Here is a 24,206-nt window from a genome sequence, read left to right as displayed (position 1 = left end):
TATGGCATCCCTGGCACTGGCTCAGAGCGGGTCGGGCCCGGACTGGATTTGAATCCAGAGCTTCTGATTCCAAATACAGCGTCATCCTCGCTACCACTACCGGCTCCAATGATTCCAGAGGACTCCCCCATCCCATGAGAGTTCTCTCAAATGTCCTTCTTTCCCTCTCTTAATTTTGTACACACACACACGCATGCACTTACATATATACACACACAGGTATGTGTGTGTGTATATATCCACGTACATATGTGTGTATTTAATTTATTGAGGATCAGCTGTGAGCGCGGCAGACTTTATAAATGTTATCTCTTCCCCAAACCTTTGCAGCAGACACATCTTAGGAGCTGAGGATATATTGGTGGGACAAAAAAAATTTTTTAAAGATTTTATTTACCTGGGGCTCCTTGGTGGCTCAGGCGTTAAGCGTCTGCCTTTGGCTCAAGTGTGATCCCAGAGTCCTGGGTCCGAGCCCCCCCGCATTGCATTGCATGGGGCTTCCTGCTCAGTGGGGAGTCTGCTTCTCCCTCTCCCTCTGCCTGCTACTCTCCCTGCTTGTGCTCTCTCATTCTCTTTCTGTCAAATAGATAACTAAAATCTTTGTTTTTAAAGATTTTAGTTATCTATTTGACAGAGAAAGAACACAAGCAGTAGGAGCAGCAGGCAGAAGAGGGAGAGGGAGAAGCAGGCTCTCCCCTGAGCGGAGAGTCTGACTTGGGGCTCAATCCCACAGGACCTGAGCCAAAGGCAGACGCTTCATGACTGAGCCATGCAGGCACCCCTGTGGGACAAATTTTTAACGTTTAAACACACCACAGTAAGTGCTAGGAGGGCAAGCACCTGGAGATGTGTCTACTTATTTAATTCTCACAATGATCCTGGAAGGCTTGTTTTGTTGGTTGATTGATTGATTTAGATTTATATATATATTTATTTATTTATTTTAGAGAAAGAGAGAGAGGATGAGCGGGGGGGAGGGGCAGAGGGAGAGGGAGAGAACAGACTCCCCTCTGAGTGAGGAGCCCTGGGAGGGGAGACTTGTTCTTAGGACCCCAAGATCATGACCTGAGCTGAAATCAAGAGTCAGATGCTTAGGGGCGCCTGGGTGGCTCAGTCATTAAGCGTCTGCCTTTGGCTCAGGTCATGATCCCACGGTCCTGGGATTGAGCCCTGCATCAGGCAGCAGGGAGCCTGCTTCTTCCTCTCCTACTCCCCCTTCTTGTGTTCCCTCTCTCGCTGGCTGGCTGTCAAATAAGTAAATAAAATCTTAAAAAAAAAAAAAAAGAGATGCTTAACTGACTGAGCCACCCAGGTACCCCTGGAAGGTTGATTTTAGCATGCCCATTTTATAGACAGACCACTAAGGCTGGGAGATTCATTTGTCCCAGGTGGCAATTCGGACTCCAGAGCCTATGTGTTTTATACAACCTCCCACGATTTTCTACTGTCTCTGCCTTAAGGAAGCCTTGGGGGGGGAGGTGTGGGGAAATACACCTGCACCATCAGATGTTCTCAGACTCTTTTTTCTGTGAATGCTTTCTGTCTCCTCGATACTTTAAGAAATAAAAACGGCAGCCTCTGGCATGAAGAGGATGGGCATTTATGTCCAGAAATGAAAAGCAGAGTGCAGAGGCTCTCGGACTTACCGCAGAGCAGGGTTTGCTTAAAATGCGGATTTCTAATCACCTGCTCTCAAGAGATTCCAAGTCAGCATTTCTAACAAGCACCCCTTGGGGATTCTGATATTTTGTGGAAAATCAATCTCTGGGTTACCTGGGATAGACCCAGGATCATGGGTTAAAGGCAGCCACAGGCAGAGCCTGACAATTTAGGGAGGCTGGGTAATATGGCGTGATCAGGAAGACCCGGGGGGGTCAGAGTCCCAGCTCCCACCTCTTGCTAGCTGGGTGACTGTGGGCAATCTCACAGCATCAATTTCCTCACGTGTAAAATAAGGATAAGAGTATCTGATAAGTATGCCCCCTGTACAATTTACAGTGAAACACTCTTGACAATTGATCAGATTAGGCACCACTCTTGCTATCACGCCCATGTTATGGAGGAGGACACTGAGGCCAGTTGGATCCCCACATCTTGCCTCAAATGAACTAGCTGGCAAATGATAGGATTCCACCATCCCCAGCGGCCAGGAAGAGAACACATATCCTTAAAAGACTGTCCATCATTTAAAGGGGATTCAGCTGGACATCAACCCCCCCTTCGATTTGACATCAACTAGTGAAACTATCCACGCTGCCTGAGATGGTAAATGGGCCTTTACAAGATGTCAACCCTATGTGGTGGCGTTTTTGAGAGAAAACCCTCGAGGCTGGCACCAGTAGGCTGCATTTTGGGAAGGCCAATGTCATTGGGCAGCAAATGCCCTATGTCCACACACTGAAGCCTAAATAGCAACAGCCAGCACATCTTGTTTACTATGAGCCAAGTACTTTGTACATGTTGATTCTCTTACACCCTCCCCCCTAAAACCCTATAAGGCAGGGATTGTTTTGACCCAAAACAATTTTGGATTAAAAAAAAACAGGCACAAAGCAGTTAAGTAATTTGGTTGAGGCCACACAGCTAAGAAAGAGGCAGAGACGGAATTCAGACTCAGGCCTGTCTACCTATAAAGCCTGCCCCCCGCCCCCGTGATGTGGACATCTAAAATCTGGATGCATCCCTGATCACCCCTAAGGACCAGTCCCCTGAGAGGGTTGCCAGAGAATGGGAGTCAGACACTCATGCTCTCACCTTTGAGGAACTGACAGTTATGTCGTTAGGTTATCCCTTCTGCAGGGAGCACCTCCTCTGCTGAGCTCAGGGCTGCCGGGGTCTGGCCCTCAGAGATGCCTTGTTATCTCCTGGGGGGGGGGGTTTCTAAGTGCATGGCAACCTTTGCCCCATGTGCAATGTTCATTCAGTCACTCAACAAACGTTCATTGCCAGGCCCCATGCTGGGTCCTAGACTCCAGAGAAACCCCATGTACCCACAGCTCTAACATAGTTCCATGTCCCAGCCCTCCAGCAAGGGATCTTAACTTGGGGTTTAGGGAAGGGCCCTGAAGATGCGACGCACAACTTGAGGCTCAGGTCGGTGATAATAAGAGCACTTTCCCCACAGGGTCATTGTGAGGATTAAACGAGTCCTTGCATGCAAAACGTTGAGAACTGTGTGATTAACTAAAAATAAATAATAAATTCTTCTGGAAAGTAGTCCGGAGAATTCAGATTCTCAAAGGTGAGAGTGTCTTAAAAAGAGAGAAAGGGAGGGGACTGAGATAGGCTAGTCCCCAGACTAGCATACAGGGGAGGAAATGCAGGCAATAAAACATGGTTACATTGTTCCCAATGTGTCATTATGAAAATGTCCAAGCATACGGAAAGCTGAAAGGACTGAGGAGTGAATATTCACATGCCCTAGGTCAAGCTACAATTGTTAACATTTTGCTATGTTGGGGCGCCTGGGTGGCACAGCGGTTAAGCGTCTGCCTTCGGCTCAGGGCGTGATCCCGGCGTTATGGGATAGAGCCCCACATCAGGCTCCTCTGCTGTGAGCCTGCTTCTTCCTCTCCCACTCCCCCTGCTTGTGTTCCCTCTCTCGCTGGCTGTCTCTATCTCTGTCGAATAAATAAATAAAATCTTTTATTCGAATAAATAAATAAAATCTTTTATTCGAATAAATAAATAAAATCTTTTATTCGAATAAATAAATAAAATCTTTTATTCGAATAAATAAATAAAATCTTTTATTCGAATAAATAAATAAAATCTTTTATTCGAATAAATAAATAAAATCTTTTATTCGAATAAATAAATAAAATCTTTTATTCGAATAAATAAATAAAATCTTTTATTCGAATAAATAAATAAAATCTTTTATTCGAATAAATAAATAAAATCTTTTATTCGAATAAATAAATAAAATCTTTTATTCGAATAAATAAATAAAATCTTTTATTCGAATAAATAAATAAAATCTTTTATTCGAATAAATAAATAAAATCTTTTATTCGAATAAATAAATAAAATCTTTTATTCGAATAAATAAATAAAATCTTTTATTCGAATAAATAAATAAAATCTTTTATTCGAATAAATAAATAAAATCTTTTATTCGAATAAATAAATAAAATCTTTTATTCGAATAAATAAATAAAATCTTTTATTCGAATAAATAAATAAAATCTTTTATTCGAATAAATAAATAAAATCTTTTATTCGAATAAATAAATAAAATCTTTTATTCGAATAAATAAATAAAATCTTTTATTCGAATAAATAAATAAAATCTTTTATTCGAATAAATAAATAAAATCTTTTATTCGAATAAATAAATAAAATCTTTTATTCGAATAAATAAATAAAATCTTTTATTCGAATAAATAAATAAAATCTTTTATTCGAATAAATAAATAAAATCTTTTATTCGAATAAATAAATAAAATCTTTTATTCGAATAAATAAATAAAATCTTTTATTCGAATAAATAAATAAAATCTTTTATTCGAATAAATAAATAAAATCTTTTATTCGAATAAATAAATAAAATCTTTTATTCGAATNCAGCGAGAGAGGGAACACAAGCAGGGGGAGCGGAAGAGGAAGAAGCAGGCTCCCAGCGGAGGAGCCTGACATGGGGCTCGATCCCAGGACCCCGGGATCACGCCCTGAGCCGAAGGCAGACATTTAACGACTGAGCCACCCAGGCGCCCCATAATTTTATTCTTAATACTCTTTTGCATTTATACTATTTTTTAAAAATTTCTGTCAATATTTATTTTAAAAATAATTTCCATTTTGGAACAAAATAATTCTTTTTTTTTTTCAGATTTATTTATTTGGGGTGCCTGGGTGGCTCAGTTGGTTAAGCATCCACTTTTAGCTCAGGTCATGATCCCGGGGTCCTGGGATTGAGCCCCGAGTGGGGATCCCCGCTCAGTGGGAAGTCTGCTTCTCTCTCTCTCCCTCTGCCCCTCGCCCTGCTTGTGTTCTCTCCCTCTCTCTCTCAAATGAAAAAGATTTATTTATTTATTTGAGAGAGAGACAGCACGCGGGGTAGGGGGCAGAGGAAGAGGGAGAAAGAATTCTAAGCAGACTCCATGCAGGGTGTGGAGCCTCATACGGGGCTTGATCCCAGGACCCCGAGATCATCACCCGAGCCAAAACCAAGAGTTGGACGTTTAACTGACTATACCACCTGGGCGCCTCTAGGAACAAAAGAATTCCTTTTTTTTTTTTTTTTAAGATTTTATTTATTTATTTGAGAGAGAGAGCACAAGCAGGGGGAGGGGCAGAGGGAGGAGCAGACTCCCCACTGAGCAGGGCGCCCGATGCGGGACTGGATCCCAGGACTCTCAGATCAGGACCTGAGCCGAAGGCAGATGCTTAACCGACTGAGCCACCTAGGTGCCTTGGAACAAAAGAATTCTTAAAAGAGGAAATAATCTATCAAAAGCATTTGGGGGGCGCCTGGGTGGCACAGCGGTTAAGCCTCTGCCTTCGGCTCAGGGCGTGATCCCGGCTTTATGGGATCGAGCCCCACATCAGGCTCTTCCGCTATGAGCCTGCTTCTTCCTCTCCCACTCCCCCTGCTTGTGTTCCCTCTCTCGCTGGCTGTCTCTATCTCTGTCAAATAAATAAAATCTTTAAAAAAAAAAAAAAAAAAGCATTTGGTATCAGGAAACTCCAGAAACATTAGACCAGATTTTAAGTTCCTCCACAGACAACATCCTTTTCTGTCTCACTCACCTTTGGACTCCCAGAGCCAGAACAGTGCCTGGTACATAGTAGATACTCAATTACCATTTGTGGAGGGAATGAATTATTTTAATTATGGTTATTTATCAAAGTTTAAAAAGGTCATGTATTCTGATGGGGAGCCCTGGGCTTGAACCCGGGGAAAAATGTGGTTTGAGCGGTCTTTAACAGATGATGTAGCAACCCCTTCCCAACGGGGGGGCGACACTGGGGGTGAGGGGACAGGCTCCCCTGCAATGATGGGAGGCCAGGCCCACCACCTTTCCCTAGGAGCCCTAAGCACCCGCACCCGGATGGATCTTGGGAATTTCTCTCCACATTCCTCACATGTCTGGCATAATTCAGGCATTTGTTTTTGATCTTACTAAATGGCAAGTCTGCAGCCTTAGTAGCTCTTAGTACCAGTATAAATATTGTTATTTATTCCATTTACAATTAGTAATTAAGTTTGTTTCCAGGCACCACAATGGAATTTAAAACACTCAGTTAAAGTAAACCAAACTAATCAGAGGCAGCCTGCTTTTCTCTTCAAAACATTCTTTAAAAGAAAAGAGAAAAAAGCTGCGTAACAGGGAAAGGTCTGAAACATTCCTCTTTCCCCTTATACCCACCTCATACTCACAAAATGACTTGTTTTGCATGTGTGTCGAAAAGGACCCCAGAGATCTGGCTTCTGCTGTCTCTTACCTTGGGGCGCCTGGCTGACTCAGTTGGTAGAGCATGACACTCTTGATTAGGGGGTCATGAGTTCAAGCCCCACGTTGGGCATAGAGCTAACTTTAAAAAAAAAAAATCTACTGTCTCTTGTCTAAATTTCTGTGTAATTTGAGCAGGTTACTTAACCTATCTGGTCCTCAATTCTTTGTGTTGAAAAGAAGAAAGGGGTGGCCTGAGATGGCTCTATCCATCTGTCAAAGTCTATGATTCCATTTACTGGGCATGGCAAACTAGCTCGCAGGTGATAACTTGAAAGGGAGAGAGAGAGTTGGAGAAGGAGAAGGAGAGACAAATGCGTTGCTTGGAAACACTGATGGCTCTGGACTCCTCTGATGGTGTGTACCATTCGGTAACCTCCTTCTCCTTTTTAAACCCCAGTCTTCCCATTTTAAAGTGGTTTGAGATAGAATCTAGATTCAGGAGTAACAAACAGAATCTGGATTGCTAAGGGGAGATGTCTGGCCGGTTTGGTGATTTTGAGCTTTGAATGTGAACATGTTCAGGCAGGACATTTACTCTCCGGTTCTCCACAAGCTCCACCAGGCTCCCATTGCCTCCTAATACCTCTCTAGCCCTTGAAGGCCATTGTTTCTTTTTCTTTCTTTTTAAATTAAGTAGGCTCTACACCCAGCACGGGGCTTGAACTCACAACCCTGAGATCAAGAGTCCCATGCTCTACCAACTGAGCCAGCCAGGCACCCTGAAGGGCATTGTTTCTTGCTAAGAATTCCCTTTCAATCCTGAAAACCCTATGATCCATCAGCTAGGCGAGGAGAGGGAAGATCACCTAAGATGTTCTACCGTCCGCCCTTCTCTTCCCTTTGGAAGGTTTTGTCAGAGGGTCAAGGAAGGCCTCAGGAAGGAAAACTGGAAAAGTGAGGCTGGGGATCACCCCAAGGGAAATCCAGACTGATTTGATCAGGCCTAGCTGTAATCAGCACAGGAATAGCATCAGGCCTAATTGGGAGCATCTCAGCCTTCTCAGAGGATGACTCATTTTAAGCAAACATCCAGTGACCCTGACTGGAATCCAGTTCAAATGAGGAAACGTGAAGCACTTACAACAGGTGAATCCCAGAAAAGATGCTGCCAAGATGGGCACAGTACCTGCCCCGAAGCTCTCCCAGGTTGACAAGGACACTGCCAATAACACTATTAATGTTGTGAAAAAGCCCTCAGAGCCGCAGATCAACCACGGTGGGGACTTGCAGCTTGCTGTAGGGCCCAGAGGACGGTGACTCATTCTGGACAGGGTGGTGTAGAAAAGCTTCGCGGAGGAGATGGCATTTGACATGGGGCTTGTAGGCAGAGGAGGAGAGGGAGGGTGGAAAGAGGACCTACATCTCAGTAGTGGTGTGAACCAGAGTATGGAGTTTGTTTTCTTATCTCTGTGTTGGAAGGGGTGGCAATGATGCCCACTTCCTTCGAGGTTGTAAAGATTAAATTAACTGTGTGTGAAAAGATCTGGCACATAATATATTTAACTTTCAATTGCAGGTAAACCAAAAGCATGTGTGTGGGCCAAGTTGTGAGAGGTGACTTTGGAGAAGGCTGCATATGTTGATGGTGATTATCTCTGGGTGCTAGAGTTTCTCGGGTAATGTTTACTTTTCTCTTTATCCTGTTCTATGTTGGTTGAAGTATTTATGGCAAACACATGTTATTTATATAATGGATAAAATGTTCTTTGCAAAGAGAAAAAAAGAAAAGCTATTTGTGTTCTGATACCTAAAAAATTCAAACCTACAGAAAAGTGGCAAAAGTATTTTAAAAAACTCCCATATACCCCCTCACCCAGATTCACTTATTTTGAACATCTGGCCACATTTGTGCGTGTGCTCTCTCTCTACGTATAGACACATTTTTTTGAACCATTGGCAAGTCAGTTGCTGGTATCACACCCCTAATTATTTCAGCATACATTCCCAAGAACAAAGGCAGTCTCTTACATAACCCACCACAATAATAAAAATCAATAAATTTAATATTGCTACAATACTATCATCTAATATACAGTCAGGTTTTGCTAATTGTCTCCATATTGCCCTTTACAGTAATTTCCTCCCCAGTCCAGGATCCAACCCACGACCATTGATTGCATTTAGTTCTCATGTCTTTTTAGTCTCCTTTAATCTGCAACAGTTCCTCAGTTTCTTTGTCTTTCATGACACAGACAATTTTGCAAGAGTACAGACCAGTTATTCTGTAGCAGAAGAAACTGTAACACAGTTTGGGTTTGGCTGATGCTTCCTCAGGATTAGATTAATTTTATGCACTGCTGACTGCATGGTGACGCTGTGTCCTTCTCACTGCATCACATCAGCAGGTATGCAATGAACGTCAGTTTGTCGTGTTACTGATGTTAACGTGAACCATTTGGTTAAGATGGTATCTCAGCTTCTCTACCCTAGGGTTAACTATTTCCCATTTTTAATTATCAAATAATTTGCGGCTCTTTATGTGAAAGGCTTCGAATGGCCTTTCAAATTCATAGGAGAAATGTTGAGGCTTTCCTTGGAAAAAATGGATACCTATTTCTTGCTGAACAGATCCAACGGCTCGCCTTCGGTAGTACCAGCCTTTGTCAATAAAGTTACGTGAGCGTGAACCTTTCCGGAAGGGCTGAGTCGGCTGGACCGCAAGGCATCAAGGGAATTGTAGTCTCCCTGGACGTCCGGAGTTGCACGCCGCCCTGTGGCCTGCTGGAGAAAGAGCCAGAAGCCGAAAAGGGAGGGGTCAGAGGGAGCAGGCGGAGGCGCGCTTGGGACGCGATGCATCACGGGACTAGTAGTTCGCGGGCGCTCCCTTGCCGCGGCCGCCGCGCCCCGCGCGGAAGAACTAGACTACCATACCCGATAGGCCACGCGCGCGGGGGAAGGGGAACCTGGCCTGGGCCTCGAACAAATCAAATCGAAGGAAAGAAACTGCCGGCTTTCAAAATCCTCCTCCTCCGCCATCATCCGCCGCCGTGCGGGGAGCAGGTGGTGTCGGGCACGCGAGTGGCGAGAACTGCCGGGAGAGCTGACGGAAGAGCGGGCCGGGAATCGGGACAGCTGGGCTCTGAGGCGGCGACCCCGACCTGACCTGACCCGGACCCTAAATCATTCCCCGCCCCTGCCGGGCGGACGCGCGCGCTCAGGTCGCCCCACGCGGCGGCGCCGCCTGTTTACGGTAAGGGTCGGGGTCCCTTCCCTTTCCCCGTCACCTGCCTGGGATGGGGGCGGGGGGCGGCGCGGCCCTGCAACTGGGCGAGGAAGGTGTGGCGCCCCTGAGCGCTTTGTGGGTGTCTTCTCGGCCTTCTCCCCTGCGCTTCGACGGCTAAACGCGAAGGGGCTGAGAGAGGGGGTGCTGGGGGGCGCAGGCCCCTTTCCCAGATGGGGAAACTGAGGCTTGGAGAGGGTGTCTGGCGCAGCTGCCAGCAGTAGCGTCTGCTCTTGGCGTCGGTGACAACTGGGGGCGGTGCGCATCCGCCGGGGATCCGGATGGGGCTCCCGCGCCGCCCGCCTGTGATTTGCGGCCGGTACTCGCGCGTCGCTCCCCTGCCGCCGCCTCCCAATAGTCCCACGCCCGCGGAGAGCCTGGGCTGGCGCTGTAGCCCCTGGGATCGCCATGAGTCACTGCTGACGCCTCGCAGGAGCGATAGATGTGCACCCGAGAAAATCTGCGACTTTCCTGCCCAGAAAGGAGAGGACCGTTCGTATATTTACTGTTTGTCTTTGCCGCCGACCCTTTGCAGACCTTGGGCAAATCAAGCACCTCTCTGTGCTTTGGTTTCGTAGTCTTTAAAGTGGATGGTGCGTATGTGTTTTGAACTGAGCAATAGGCCCTTTTCTAGCTGAGAAGTTCTGTGTTCCAATAGGAACATATCTGGGAGCCCCACCACCATTTTTCTTGCCTCAAATTGTCCCATCCCAGAAGTGCAAGTGGTGGCGGGGTTTCAGGCTAATCTTTATTTAGTTTCAGCTCTTCATTCTTGGAGCATCTTCTAGATGCCAGGCTTTAGGTTGGATATAAGTGATCATGTCAAAACATCTATCAGAGCCTGCTCTTCTCTGTTAGAAATCCACCAGTGACTCTCCTTTTCACTCAGAGTACAAGCCACATTCTTTAAATGGCCTTTGTGACTTGGGCCTCTTGCTAATTCTCTTTTCTCATTGCTTGCTTTCTTTCTCCTTCCCTCTCTGCACTCCACCCCCACTGGCCTCCTTGCAGTTCCTCTAATCTCCCTTTTCCCCCACAAGAGCCTTTGCTCTTCCTCCAGATATCTCTCTGGCCCAATCCTTGAAATGCTTCAAGTCTTTGTTTCTTTCGTAATAATATTTTCTCTAACCATTCTGGTTTGGGGTGTGTGTGTGTGTTAGTTGTTGTTGTTGTTGTTTTTAAGTAGGCTGTATGCCCAGTGTGGAGCCCAGCATGGGGCTTGAATTCATGACCCTGAGAGCAAAACCTGAGCTGAGATCAATAGTCGGACACAACCAACTGTCCCACCAGGCGCTCCTCTAACCAAATCTGTTTTAAATTGCAACCCCCAGAAAACTCCTTACCCTCTTCTCTGTTTATTTTTCTTCTTATCACTGTTTTAAGATACTGCATATCTTGTTTAGAGCACATGTTCTAGGGGGTGCCTGGCTGGCTCAGTTGGTAGAGCTTGCGACTCTTGATCTGGGTGTTGTGGGTTTGTGCTCACGTTGGGCATAGAGATTACTTTAAAAAATAAAATCCTTAAAAAAAAGAGAGAACACTTATTTTAAGAGGGCAGGATTTTTGTTTCATTCATTGCTGTGCTCCCGGTATCTGGAACAATGTCCAGAACATGGTAGTACACGGTAAATGTTTGTTGAGTGAATGAGTAGACGCCTCCTTACCCAGAAGAGTAATTCATGCTTACAGGTAAAGATAGGCAAACCAGGGTGATCAGGGTTAAGATAAGGAGAAGGAGGTGGGAAGCTCACTATAGGAGCCCAGAGGAAGCCTGGGGCGAATAAGATGGGGGGGGGGCATCACAATTGTATCTTGAGGATGAATAGATTGGGGAAGAACATGTTCTGGATAAGGAGTCTCTGTGGGCACCTGCTAGTTCTGTCCCCCATATCAGTCTTCCTTGGTCTCTCCTGATTACCTGCCATTTCCTCATTGGGGAAATGGAGTAGTCCTTTCTGCCAGTCCGCTGAGTTCTGCCAGGCTGGAAGCTCCTTTCTTCAGCAACTCTGCCCTTGATCTATTGTGATGGTGGCTGTTGTGATGTAGAGACCTCTGGTCTCCTGGGAACCTCTGAGGTCTGACCACCATGGGTTGCCCAGTCTCCTGGGCAAGGTTGAAACTGGACGTGCAGTGGGCTGACCCTTGTGCCCCACTCCCAGAGATATGCCAGCATGGGTGGTGGGGCATTTCCTGGGATGGATGACCTGGATCCCATAGCCATCTTAGTCCTGTTTGAGGAATGGGACCCTCAAACAGAGAGCAGCCAAGATGATCAGGCAGGTGTGTGCTTGGGGCTCTTTGCAGCTATTGGTCTGCAGCTGCAGCTGCAGCTGCTGTTCACTGGGGGCCCAGAAAATGGACAACTCACATGGCTATGCTTGGTGTCCCAGCTGGGGCATTTGGGCAGGGGAGGAGTTAAAGTGAGATAGTGACTCTCCAGAGGCTAAAATATTTTATTACATTCTTGCCACTTTATCCACCTTTCTAGAATTGTTCCTTCCCTAATGCTGTTTTCATTTCTTCCAGTAGTTTAGCTGTTGGAGTCTCCATAGTAGGGGGTGAAGGGGTCAAGCCCCTGAAGTGGCTGATGTCCTACCCTGCCCTCCCCAACCAGGGGCGGGGGGAGCAGGAGACTCCTCTCTCTTAATGAAACTTCGTCCTGCTCAGTTTGCAGATTTCCAGGGGAGCCCAGCAACGTGGCCAGCATGGCATCTGAAGACATTGCCAAGCTAGCAGAGACGCTTGCCAAAACCCAGGTGGCCGGGGGACAGCTGAGTTTCAAGGGCAAGAGCCTCAAACTCAACACTGCAGAAGATGGTGAGTTCCTGCTTGGGCTGGCCCCCTCAGAGGAAAGGGAGTGTGCGAATGACCACTTACTCTTACTGTGTTCAGGCTTGTTTAGCTGCATTATCATGTTGTTTGTCCTAGTAGCTCTGTGAGATATCTTTGGGCCCATCCCGCCGTGAGGCTCAGAGATGATGTTTCCACAGCACATATAGATTTCCCTGCTGGTGGTCATGCTTTTGGAGGCCATCCTTGCTGGTGACCGCTTAGGTTGGCAGGTGGAAAGGGCCCCTTTATGTCCTAGAGGGAGGGGATAGTAAACACCGAGGGACCACGACAGCCGTCTTAGGATATAGCCCCTGACTTCTTCAGACCGTTAGCACCATGATCCCAGGCTGGTCTGAGAATACTGGTTGCCTTCCCCAGGAGGTAAGGCCCTCTCAGGAGGTCTGGTCCATGCAGCTGAATGCCCCTGGGAGAGGAATGGATGTTACTGTCTGTGTGTAGGAACCAGGACTGGAGGGAATTAGGAACCAGAATGCAGGCCCTGTCTTTTCATCCCTAGCCAAAGCATGGCTAACACTGGTCAACCCCAAATCCCCTGGCATTTGGAAGTGAAGGCACCTACGTCAGTATTTGCATGGCCTCTTGAGGTTCTGGCCCAACCAGGGAAACTGGTCTGGACTAGGCTGGTTGTCATGGAGTGCAGGCAGGCTTGCTGTCCTGCACCGGCTCAGAAACTGCCTGAGTCCTCAGGTTGCTGGGAGCGTGGCTGTGCACGTTCGTTCTATCTCTAAAGGGCTTAAAATTTACAGAGCTCCTCCCTGTGGTCTTGTCCCTTCCGATCATTCATCATTCCGCAAGGAGGGAGGGAGAAATGTTACCATTTTATAAATAAGGAAAAAAGATCTGAAGACCTAACTTGCCCAAAGTCATACAGCTGGTACACAGCAGAGGCTAGGATTTTAACAGAGGTCCAACTGAATCCCTGTTCCTGTGTTTCTCAGTAGACATTCAGCTCAGTTCAGTAAATGTGAATTTGCTATTAAATTCCATTCACTGAAGCTGAGTCAGGCAGTCTTAAGTGCCATGCAAGTAGCGTCTCATTTTATCTTCACAAAAGTCCTTGAGGTGGGTTTCATCCCGTCTCATTTTATCTTCACAAAAGTCCTTGAGGTGGGTTTCATCCCCGTTTTGTAGATTGGAAAATGAAAGCCCAGGGAAGTGATAGGACTTGCCTAAGGGCGCAGCTAGAAGCCGCGAAGCTGGGGTTAGAACTCAGGCTTGTCTAGCCTTAAAATCCATGCAGATCACCACTTCACCAGCTCAGGCTGGACATGCTGCCTCCATTTGGTAGGTCACCAGGGATGCCCAACTTACAGCCCCAGCCTCTGAGGAGCTCCTAACCTGGAGGAGAAAGGAGGCACTCAAATAACTACTGGGCGCAGAAGATGAAGCATACTCTGAGTGACGTAAACAGAAAGCTGTGGGAAGTACGGCGAGGCAAAGGGGTCACTTCTAGTTTAGGGGGGCCCCGGAAGTCTCCATAGGTGAGGTGGTATTTGAACTGTCCTTGAGGGGGAATGGGCACTAGAGGCAGGGAGGACCACATGAGTTAGGCACAGGGGCTGAGACACGTAGGGTGGGCTTGGAAGAGAAGAAATCAGGATGCCACAGGAAGCCCAGTGCAGAGCCCCTTGAATGCTGTGCGGAGGAGCCCGGCGGCTGAATCGTGGGTCCAGAAAGGGCCTCCATCTTGGCTGCGAGTGAGCTGGCACTGTCAGGAGAGGGCAAGGGCCTGTGTGAGGAAGCCACAAAACTGATGATGGGAACAGGGCTCTTTTCTCTCCCTAATAAGCATTTAAGAACCAAAGAAAGGCCTTTCTGCTTTCCATGGCTGCATGGTGAATACCTGGAACCTGTTACCGTATGAGGTGGGGGAGGCTGAAGAAAGAGCAGGCCCTGTGCTCAGCCTCCTGACAGCTGGTTATTCGGCGGTAGTTGGGACACGGCCCTGACCAGTGTTTGAGTTGCATAGAACTGCATTTGGGATTGAAAACCAGTGAGAGAGGCCACCCAGCAGTGATCCTCCCTCCTCCTATCCCTGCTTTTCCCATGTTGGTACTTTTTCTTCCCGGCTCGTGTTGTGCTTGTGACTTTCCCCAGAGCTGAACTCGTGCACAGTCCCGGTGTATCTCTGTGCTTGCATCACTTGTACAACAGAAGTCTTTCCTTGTGGCCCTGGCATCGCTGTCGCCTGGCTCTTAAGGACTGCATAAACATTCTTGCGAGCCGCTGTCCTCCCTCCTTGTTCACCTGGCCAGTCCCTGGGTGTTCGAGCAGGTCTTCCAAAGGGCTGAGAGATTATTTCAGCCCTCACACAGTGCGCTGTGTGCCAGCTACAGAAGATGCCTGGGCAACTGGGACCCAGGGGAGGAGGGGAGGGATTTAGGGGCTTCCTGCAGGGGTGGGGGTGTGGGGGAGTGCTGCATAAAATCCGTGATTGTGCACGGAAGCAAGGATTTGGGGAGGAGCACATGGGTAGAGTTTTAGGAGGCCAGTCTGAAGCCTAGCTCTGCCCTTTTCCTGAATTCCTGGGCGGAGTTGCTTCATTCCTTGAACCCTCAGCTTCCCCTTCTAGAAAATGGGAGGTTCATACCTATCCAGGCGTCCTGGTTGTGAAATGAGAAGAGGAAAATGAATGCTGGTCACCATTTTCTGGCTGTGTGACCTCAGCAGGCATGTATGTCCTGTCTCTGTGTCTCGACTTACTCAGTTGTGGAATAGACATAACAGTAACTATTAGGTGTGGGGGAAAATGCTAAGCATTCCTCTCTGTGGGGCATGGTAGTGAGCTGAGGCAAAGTCCCGGCTGGAGCTCATGACCCAGCGAGGAAGGGGGTATGAACAAAGTCTCCATGTAATGATCAAGTAATCACTTAGAAGAGGGTAAAATTGTAGCAGGCAGCGTCTGTGGGGAGACCAGGGCTGTGAAACCTGCCAAGCAGGATCTGATCCGCCTGGGGGTTCAGCAGGGGTTCCTGAGGAAGATTTGCTGGTGGCTGAGGGAGGGAGGCATGTGCAGAGGCCCCCACTGGGACAGCTTCTGTGGGAGCTCCTTACAGGTTGCAAATCACCACCTTTCTGAAGCCCTTTCTGTGGCCTTTCTCACCTAAAAGGTCAAATCCAACTGCTCTCCTGTACACATCTCCATCTCTTCCCCACCCCCTCCCCCCACTCCGTCTTGTGCCAGCTAGGCTAGATGGGTGTTGTCTTGTGCATCTTGTGTGTTTTTGTTCGGATTGTAAAATAAACACACGGTCACTATGGTATATAGAAACATTGAAAGAAAGCAAAAAACCCCACATCTTGGTTATTTCACACCCTAGGGTACAACTGCTATTAATTTTGGTGTGTTTTCTTTCTAGCTTTTTTCCTAACCATAGCTGAGTTCCCCTTTTCTTCTTTCTTTCTTTGGACCATAATTAGAGATACTTTAAAAACCTGGTTTATAACCTGATACATTAGGAATAAATTGAACAGTTGGTGGAAAAACACAGAATCACCCATAATCACAGCACCTAGAGATAACTGTTTTAACATTGGGCTTCTATCCTTTTAGACCTTGTGGGGTGTGTGTGTGTGTGTGTGTGTGTGTGTGTAAGATAGAATATCTAGCATTTTATTTTTTTATTTTTACTTATTTATGTATTTTTTAATAGGTGTAACATTTTAAAAGTGTGATCAGACCAAACACCTGTGGAAAACCTCATTTTTCATTTGTCACTATGACATGAATATTTTCCAAGTCAGGTAAACACCTGTGTCACCATTCATAATGACGTCAGTGTAACTGTATAATGTACTTCGGTGTATTAACCTATTCTTTGTTGATAGATGTTTAGCTTGTTTGGAATTTTTCATCATAACAAAAACAATATAGTAGTGAACGCCCCACACATGAATCATGTAACACTAAGAGCCTTTATGCTATTGTACCTGCTGGTCCTCTCACTTGGATGCCCTTTCCCTGCTTGGCCTCGTGTACTCCCTGCGCAGGGAGGCTCCACACTCACCACCATAAGGGTGCCAAGCCTCTTCTTTGCCCCACGTGGCTAGTTTCTTTCCTCCTTTTGCTCCCAAGCCTTCTATCCGAGCCTGTTTTAACACTCAGTACAGAGGAATTTTCTTTGTAGTCGTGTCCCTGCTAGACTGTGAGCCCGTCTGATTCTCCTTCACAAGCCAGGGCCCAGCACACAGCAGGCATACTATTGCTGCTGGAACTGTGAGTGACGCGGTGGTGGCCGGACTCTCTTCTGCCTCAGCTGTTCATGACTCCCAAAATCTAAGTTTCTGTTCTTTGGTCCTTGGCAGCCAAAGACGTGATTAAAGAGATTGAAGACTTTGATGGTTTAGAAGCTCTGCGCCTGGAGGGCAACACAGTGGGCGTGGAGGCAGCCAGGGTTATCGCCAAGGCCTTGGAGAAGAAGTCAGAGTTGAAGGTGAGATCTGCATGGTGAGCAGGCCCTGCCTGGTTGGGGACAAACTTCCACTCATGGTTCCGCATCCCTGCCTATGTCCTGCCTTGTTGGCAGTCACCATGAACAGCTCCTCTTGTGCTGGCCTCCCCAGAGGGGACAGCACTGGCCGGGGCCCCTCTCCCTGGGTCATGTATCCATCTGGATAACCCAGTAGCAGACAGAGTGTCAGAGGTGTATCAGGTAATATGCCTGAAAGATAAAGGGGGAGGAAGTGGGACTGGACAGGGAGAGCCTTCAGCTAGCATTGCAGATTTGGCATCTGTGAGGAGGGAAGGGTACAGAATTGGGCCACGAGAGCCTTGGACTATGGGGCCATTCTGGCATGCACTGAGCCTCCCCAGCAGGGAGCTCCAGAGCAAAGATTGCCCATAGAAGACTCGCGTGTTGGGCAGAAGTGGCCAGACCTCGGCTCAGATGCTGTGGTGGGTTTGGGAAGGTGTTGCACTCATCACAGCTGAATGGTGAGTTCGTTTTTAATGGTTAGATCCAAGTGGTGCTCCTCTTTGGCCAACACGGAGCTCCTTCTATTTCATCGTGCCCTAAAGGGGGGGTCCCACGAAACACCATTCCTTCGAAATGCTCTGTGAGACCTCTCTGGGATATCAGGTGTTTAAAATTTCAGGAGGGTGTCCCTGCATGCTCTCCATTCCTGGGAATCCTACTGTGTATCAGCAATTAAAGCCTCTGCAGAGTCATGAGGGAGAGACCTGCTTTTCTGACTACAAATGGTGCTCAGTCCTTGCAGGGCCAGGCTAGTGCTGGGCTCTTCTGCACGTGTCATTAGTCCTTGGGCACCCCAGGTAATAAAGATGGTGTCCCTCTTGTAAATCAAGGGAATTGAGGCTCGGAGAAGCTGAGTAAACAGCCGAGGATCCTAATGCTGATGAGTGAGCCACATGGCACACTCTGAGGTCCGGTGCTCTTTCCTGGCCCCACTGTGCTTGCTCAAGGGAAAGAGTGCAGGGCCAGCGCAAACGGAGTGGATTTACCCAGTGAGGACCTGGAGCTGGCTCGTGAGGTGGTCCTTGCTGTTTTCTCAGGAAGATCGTGGTCAAGGTTAATAGCCGAGGCGATGGTTGTTTCTTCTCTTCTGCCCAAGGCCTCTTGTTTCCCTGAGCAGAAGCTGGGACATTTTCCTATGAAAAAACTCAACCCTCCCCAGTGGCCAGTGAGGGGCAGGAATGGAGGAGATGTGGCCCCGGGCCTGGAAGCTGTAGGAACTGAGCTTTGTCATCTGAAGGTCTGGGTTCAAGCCCCAGGACCACTACCTTGTGTTCTGTGGCCTTGCACCAAACTCCGCTCTGAGTCTAGGCTCCTTTATAAAAATTTTTTCTTCCCTATTAGGCTGCCGTGGTGAGCAGATGCAGGCTTGTGTCATGAGAGAGCAGGAGTGCCTCGTGCATCGTGTCATCCCACGTGCAGGCCTAGTGCCTTGTATCACCCCACCCTAGTGGAGTCAGGGCTGTGGCAGGTGGGAGCTGCCCTTGACCCATGTAGTGCTCTGGCCAAGGTGCTGGTGTAAGAGATGTTACCTCTCCTGTTGGAACACAGGCACAAGTTAGGTCTTGACAGATAAGAGAAGTGAGGTCCAGGGCCACACATGCCAGGAGGGGGCTGGGCCTGGGGCCCAGATAACAGCCCAGGCTCACAACTGCTCTGCAGTAACTACTGCTCATTTAGAGATTGTTGAGGCCAGGAGCTCTATTTCAGAGATGACATACCAGGGCTCAGAGGTGGGGAGTGGGGAGTGGCAGGCCTAGAGTCCAGTTAAATCAGAATTGGAACCTAGTCTTTGTGTCCCAAATCCTCATGCTGACCCTTGGCCCATCAGAGTTGGGTTGGGGAAGCTTCAGGGTGAGGAGCCAGTTGCTAGGGGTTCCAGTGCTCAGGCTGTGGCTGCCTGACCTGGCCCTGGGTACCTGCATTCAGGTGTAACTCACTGAGCAGACCCATGTGGACTGTCTCCTAAGGCTCCACGTGTGTTGGTAATTTGCGTTACTGGAGGCCTTGAGAATTCTACAAAAATCAGTTTGCCTAGTACTTAAGGTTGGATTTAGTTCATACGTTTCAAGGACTGGATTTTCAGAGGAAAGTGCTTTCTCTGGGTTTCATCATTTTCAGGTTTGGCCCAGGAAAGACTGGGGCTGCCAGAGTTGATATTTTGGGTGGACACAGTGACCAGAGTTGGAGGGTAGGGCTGTGTGCTTAGAGACTAAATTCTTCTGGCCTGCGAGATAACACGATCTAGTCATAGGACCACCACCTTTGTGGCTTTACCCAGTATTTTCTTTAAATCATCTCATTTTGATATAATTTAAAAGAAAACATGATCTCTTCTGTAAATGGAAAGTGGTATTCCATACAATAAAGATGACAAAATAGCATTACTGAATTCTAGTCACCTAAAGGTTGTCACCTAAAGGTTCTGAGCATGAGGCCTGCTCACCCTTTGTTCAAAAGGCAGACAAGCAAGAAGTGGAGAGTTGGGCAAGATCCACCAGCCCCAACGCAAGACCACCTTCTGGAGGTGATCAGAAGGGTTGGAAAGAGTCTTGAAGGGCACCTGGCTGGCTCAGTCAGTAGAGCCTGAGACTCTTGATCTCGGGGTCATGAGTTCGAGCCCCATGTTGGGCATAGAGATTCCTTTAACAACAACAACAACAACAAACACCTTAAATGAGTAACTTCCTCGCTGCTGGATCCTGTATTGCTTACTTTCTGCCTCTGCCACTCAAATCCTGTTGCGTGTCGCTTGGGCCCACAGTGTATGGGGAAACCAGTATTAGAAACAAGGAGTCTGGCATATTGGCCCTGGTCCTGCCACTGCCATGCCTTGGCGCCTGGGGCCAGTCTCTTCCATCTCAGAGAAGCCTGATTTCTCTCCTAGAAAACCAGAAGGTTGGGCAGATCAGCATTTCCCTACACTTCTGCTGAGCCCTCTGTGGCCTTTGGTGGCCTTCAGGTACCTCCAGCTTCAGCCAGAGCTGGACCAGCTTTTCGTTGAGGAAACCCAACTTTAGAAGTATTGTAATGCTCAGCAGTCCGTGGCCACAAGGATGAGGCGTTGTCTGGAGGCCACCTCGAGGGGCTCCACTGACCCTTCTCTTCCTCTTCCTTCCACAGCGATGCCACTGGAGCGACATGTTCACTGGGAGGCTGCGGTCCGAGATCCCACCAGCTTTGGTGAGTGCACCAGGCCACTGTTCCCCTCCCCTGGGCACAGGGACCCCTTTGGCAATTCCCAGGACTATTTTCACACTGTATTCATGCTGTGGGTGACTGAGGTGCTCAGTGGAAGCCAGGCAAGTGCAGCATCTGTCCGTGTCCTGATGGGCTCAGCGTCTGGGAGACTTGAGACCCAGTCACTGGAGATGCAGCAGAGCCCCAGGATCCCCGGGTTCATACCTGAGCTTTGTGCTTCACCCCCACTGTGGATCTCGCTCCCTTCACTCTTATCCCTCTTCTCTTTGCACTTCCCTGTTCTGCTCCCTCACACGCTTCTGTGGGCCCCCATCTCCCTCCAGGCCCTCCCTTTCTCCATACCACTCTTTTTGGTTTGCTTCTCGTGGGTGGCTTCCATCCACTCTGTTTTCCATTTCCCCATTCCTGGGGCTCAGCTTGGCTTGGGTCAGGTTCCCAGTCTGGGATTGGGTGGGTGGAGTGGCAGGGGGCGTCACTGAGCAGAATGTGGCTTGCCTGGGGCTCAAAGGAAGGAGGCAGGGCTGGTAATAGGCAGCCTTTCAGTAACATGGGGCCTAGCCCATGAGGTGCCTTCAGGATGAGGTTCTTGGTCAGTTATTGGCATGACTGTGTTACTGGGTCTCTCACCCTGTTTGAGCTGGGCTGTCTTCTTAGACCTCCATGCGTCTAGCCAGCACTGTGGTTTTTGAGGTGCCCAGGGACCACCCTCATTTCTTTCTTTCTTTCTTTTTTTTTTTTAAGATTTTATTTATTTATTCGACAGAGATAGAGACAGCCAGCGAGAGAGGGAGCACAAGCAGGGGGAGTGGGAGAGGAAGAAGCAGGCTCATAGCGGAGGAGCCTGATGTGGGGCTCGATCCCATAACGCCGGGATCACGCCCTGAGCCGAAGGCAGACGCTCAACCGCTGTGCCACCCAGGCGCCCCCACCCTCATTTCTAAAGCACCTCAGTCTGGGGGCACCTGGCTGGCTCCGTTGGTAGAGCAAATGACTCCATCTCAGGGTCGAGTTCAAGCCCCATGTTGGGTGTAAAGCTTACATTTAAATGAATGAATGAATATATTAATTAGTAAGTTATTAAGTTAGTATAATGATGATGATGACGATGCACGTTAGTCCAGTAAACAACTAAGGGTCATTCAGGGAGTGACAGGTGCCCTAATGGGGACCCCAGGGGGAGGGCTCCTCCGTTGGAGGATTGAGGAAGCCCTTGGGGAGCTGGTTCCATTAGTTACCAGCCTCAAAGGGTGAACAAGAACCAGGTGAAGGGAACATTTAGAGTGTAGGTTAAGGAAATTCATTTGGGGGTTTGCAAGTAAAAGGATTTAAAGTTAGAAGAGGGGGTGAAGAAAATGTACTTGGGAGATATGAACTTTGGGCCCTGTGTGCATTGTTTTACCTGAATTTTAGCATTTAAGTTTCTCAGTGTTTGCGGGAGGTGTTCTTATCTCCATATTACTGATGACCAGAGTGAGTCTTAGAAAGGGGGACAAGAGAATTTGGGGTCCGGGAAAGGCATGAGATGCAGGGAAGGTAGAGCAAACACAGAGGGTTTCAGCAGCTCTGGCTGCGGGAGGGCTGGAGGCCAGTGGGGCCAGGTGACGGACTGGGCCTTCTGTGGGCAGGGGCAGCCAGAGAATGGCCCTCCATTGCTGAGTCATGGTGGGGAGGACAGTGGAAACTGCCTCAGCTATCCTGTTCAAGGCCTAGGCAGGGAGAGTGTCTCCCCTCCCCAACTCTGTCCCCTGGGAACCCCGTGCAGGATGCATGTCTGGCCCTGTTTCGGCCCCCAGTCTCTGGCAGAGCCTCCTCTCCTCAGCTGTCTCTCCCAGGGAAGGGTAGGTATCCCCAGCCCAGCAGGTTCCCAGGAGAGCTTAGCATCTTGCCACGTGGTCTTGGGCTGTGGCTCGGAGATAGGCACCCATCTGCCCAGTCAGCACCAGGAGCCCTGGAGGCCTCAGTGGTGCCTGCCTCCTTCCTGCACATCTGCTGAATGTGCCACTTCTGCAGGTCTCCCTCCCTCTGTGGGACCTAGAACTGGCCTGAGGCTCTGTTTGCTCTCTTCTGTCTCCCAGCACACTGGCCAGCCAGCTTCCTCCTCTGCTGCCTGGATCACTGTCTCACACTCCTGAGCGGGCTCTCAGCCTCCAGTCTGCCCTCCTCAGGTTTGGGGGATGTGTGTTCTATATCCCTCACCCACGCCAAAGCCCTCAGAGCTCTCAGGCTCAGGTTCATGGTCCGTGGCCTGATGTTCAGGGCTCTAGCCTGATTTGATTCCTCTCTTTCCTTCCAGCCTCAGCCTCTTCTGGAGTCCACTGCTTGTCTCTAGACACACAGTATGCTGCTTCACGCTGTGTCTCTTTGTTCATGGTTGTACTGTTGGCTGGAATCTCATGTTTGGTTGATTCTCATTCAGCCTGAGCTCAAGTGCCCTCTCCTATAGGAAGCTTTCCCTGACTACCCCCATGTATACCACACCCTACACCCCACCTGATTTGGGAGCCCTCTTAAGGGTTTTGGATCCTGGGTATAAAATAGGGACAGCTCTGTAGCGAAATGGTCTGTGTCTCTGCCTGGGTGCCCCCTGAGGGCAGGGGGGACCTGGCATAGAAGCTGCCCCTGGGAGGTGTCTGAAACTGAGCTGAACCCTCTCTGTGTCCAGACCTCACTAGGGGAGGGACTCATCACAGCCGGGGCGCAGCTGGTGGAGCTGGACCTGAGCGACAACGCATTCGGGCCCGACGGCGTGCGAGGCTTTGAGGCTCTGCTCAAGAGCTCTGCCTGCTTCACCCTTCATGAGCTGAAGCTCAACAACTGTGGCATGGGCATCGGCGGTGGCAAGGTGGGTGCGGCGGGCCCTCCCCCACGTCCCCATCGTCCCTTACCCTCCCTCCCTCCTGCCCTGCCCAGTCTCTTGCTGTGCTGGAGCAGGAAGTATGTGTTCTTGGCCACCATCTGGGATGGCTGGCCTGTTGTTTTTCTCTTCAGAGGAGAACGGCCTCAAAGGCAGCAGCCTGTGGCCAGTGGGGAGAGGAGGTGGAGGCCTGGAGGGCGGGGTTGCCAAGCAACCATCCCCAGTTCTCGTGTTGTCTTGGCAACACAGAGGCAGCTTCGCATACATGCACTGACCTGCTGGCTCTGCAGAGCGCTGGGCTTGGGCATCCCAGACCCGCTGTGCCCTCAGAACAGCTGGCAGAGCCGCGTGAGGCCCGTGTGGGTGTGTGGGGGAGGGAGCCCAGAAAGGGAAACGCTCAGGCCTGGGCACAGCTCACCTTTTTCCTGGACTGGCCTTGCCGGAGGTGCCTTTCCCATCCTGCCAGCCGGTCAGGCTGGTCAGTGCAGAAAGGCATCTCTCTCCTTCCTGGAACCTGCACTGAGGGAGCTCAGCCTTGTTTATTCTTTTTTTTTGATCCGTTCTCGCTCCTTTAGGCCCAGACACTAGAAAGGCCAATTCCCATCCTCCCTATCCCCACTTACCTTCTGACCAAAAGGAGAAAAGGGCTGAGACACAGGGACCTACAGTGACTAGGGATGTCTTCTCTTTGAAGATGGGTTAAATGCCTTACCCTAATTCTCCCACCCACACCAAAAAGGGGGTGATGTTATTCCCAGTGTTCCACCTAACCCGATTGGGGTTAGAGACCTTGGGTCAAGTCCCCAGATGGCATTGCTGGGGTGGGACTAACGTGGGATTTGAACCTGCTTCCGTGCCTGTCAAAGCAGCAAGAGGAGCCTGTGTGATGCTCACGCAGGCTGAGGAGCCAGAGCGGCCTCCCCTGCAAGGGGTGCCTGTTGCCTCTTGCCACATGGGAGGGAGAGCTGGGGTGTGCTCCTGGCCGGCTCAGCCAGCCCCTCCCTCCCACCCCCCCCACTCTAATTGGACAGTAAGCCGTGCACGTGTGTGAAAACATTAAAATGTTGGCATCAGCACGGAATATAGGTCCAGCCCAACCTAGAGCGAGGTGTGCTGAGGGAGCTGGAGATGCGCCTGGGAAATGCCCC

At 49.1% G+C, this 24,206-nt stretch overlaps 1 protein-coding gene across 2 annotated transcripts in view; it reads left to right on the top strand.

The window, feature by feature from the left end:
- The first annotated feature begins 9,052 nt into the window (after positions 1-9,052).
- Positions 9,053-24,206, top strand: part of RANGAP1 (Ran GTPase activating protein 1) — a 30,131-nt gene continuing 14,977 nt past the window's right edge. The window contains exons 1-5 of one of the 2 annotated variants that reach the window (XM_034643632.1): positions 9,053-9,648; positions 12,346-12,495; positions 16,837-16,964; positions 20,127-20,186; positions 22,867-23,046. In XM_034643632.1, coding sequence (XP_034499523.1) covers positions 12,384-12,495; positions 16,837-16,964; positions 20,127-20,186; positions 22,867-23,046 — 480 coding nt within the window. In that variant the 5' untranslated portion in view covers positions 9,053-9,648; positions 12,346-12,383. The remainder of the gene's footprint in view (positions 9,649-12,345; positions 12,496-16,836; positions 16,965-20,126; positions 20,187-22,866; positions 23,047-24,206) is intronic. The other variant, XM_002927028.4, reaches the window with a different exon arrangement.

Source organism: Ailuropoda melanoleuca, chromosome 15 (genome assembly GCF_002007445.2).
Source record: "Ailuropoda melanoleuca isolate Jingjing chromosome 15, ASM200744v2, whole genome shotgun sequence".
In the NCBI taxonomy this organism is placed as follows: Eukaryota; Metazoa; Chordata; class Mammalia; order Carnivora; family Ursidae; genus Ailuropoda; species Ailuropoda melanoleuca.
This window is presented reverse-complemented; position numbering and strand designations above follow the sequence as displayed.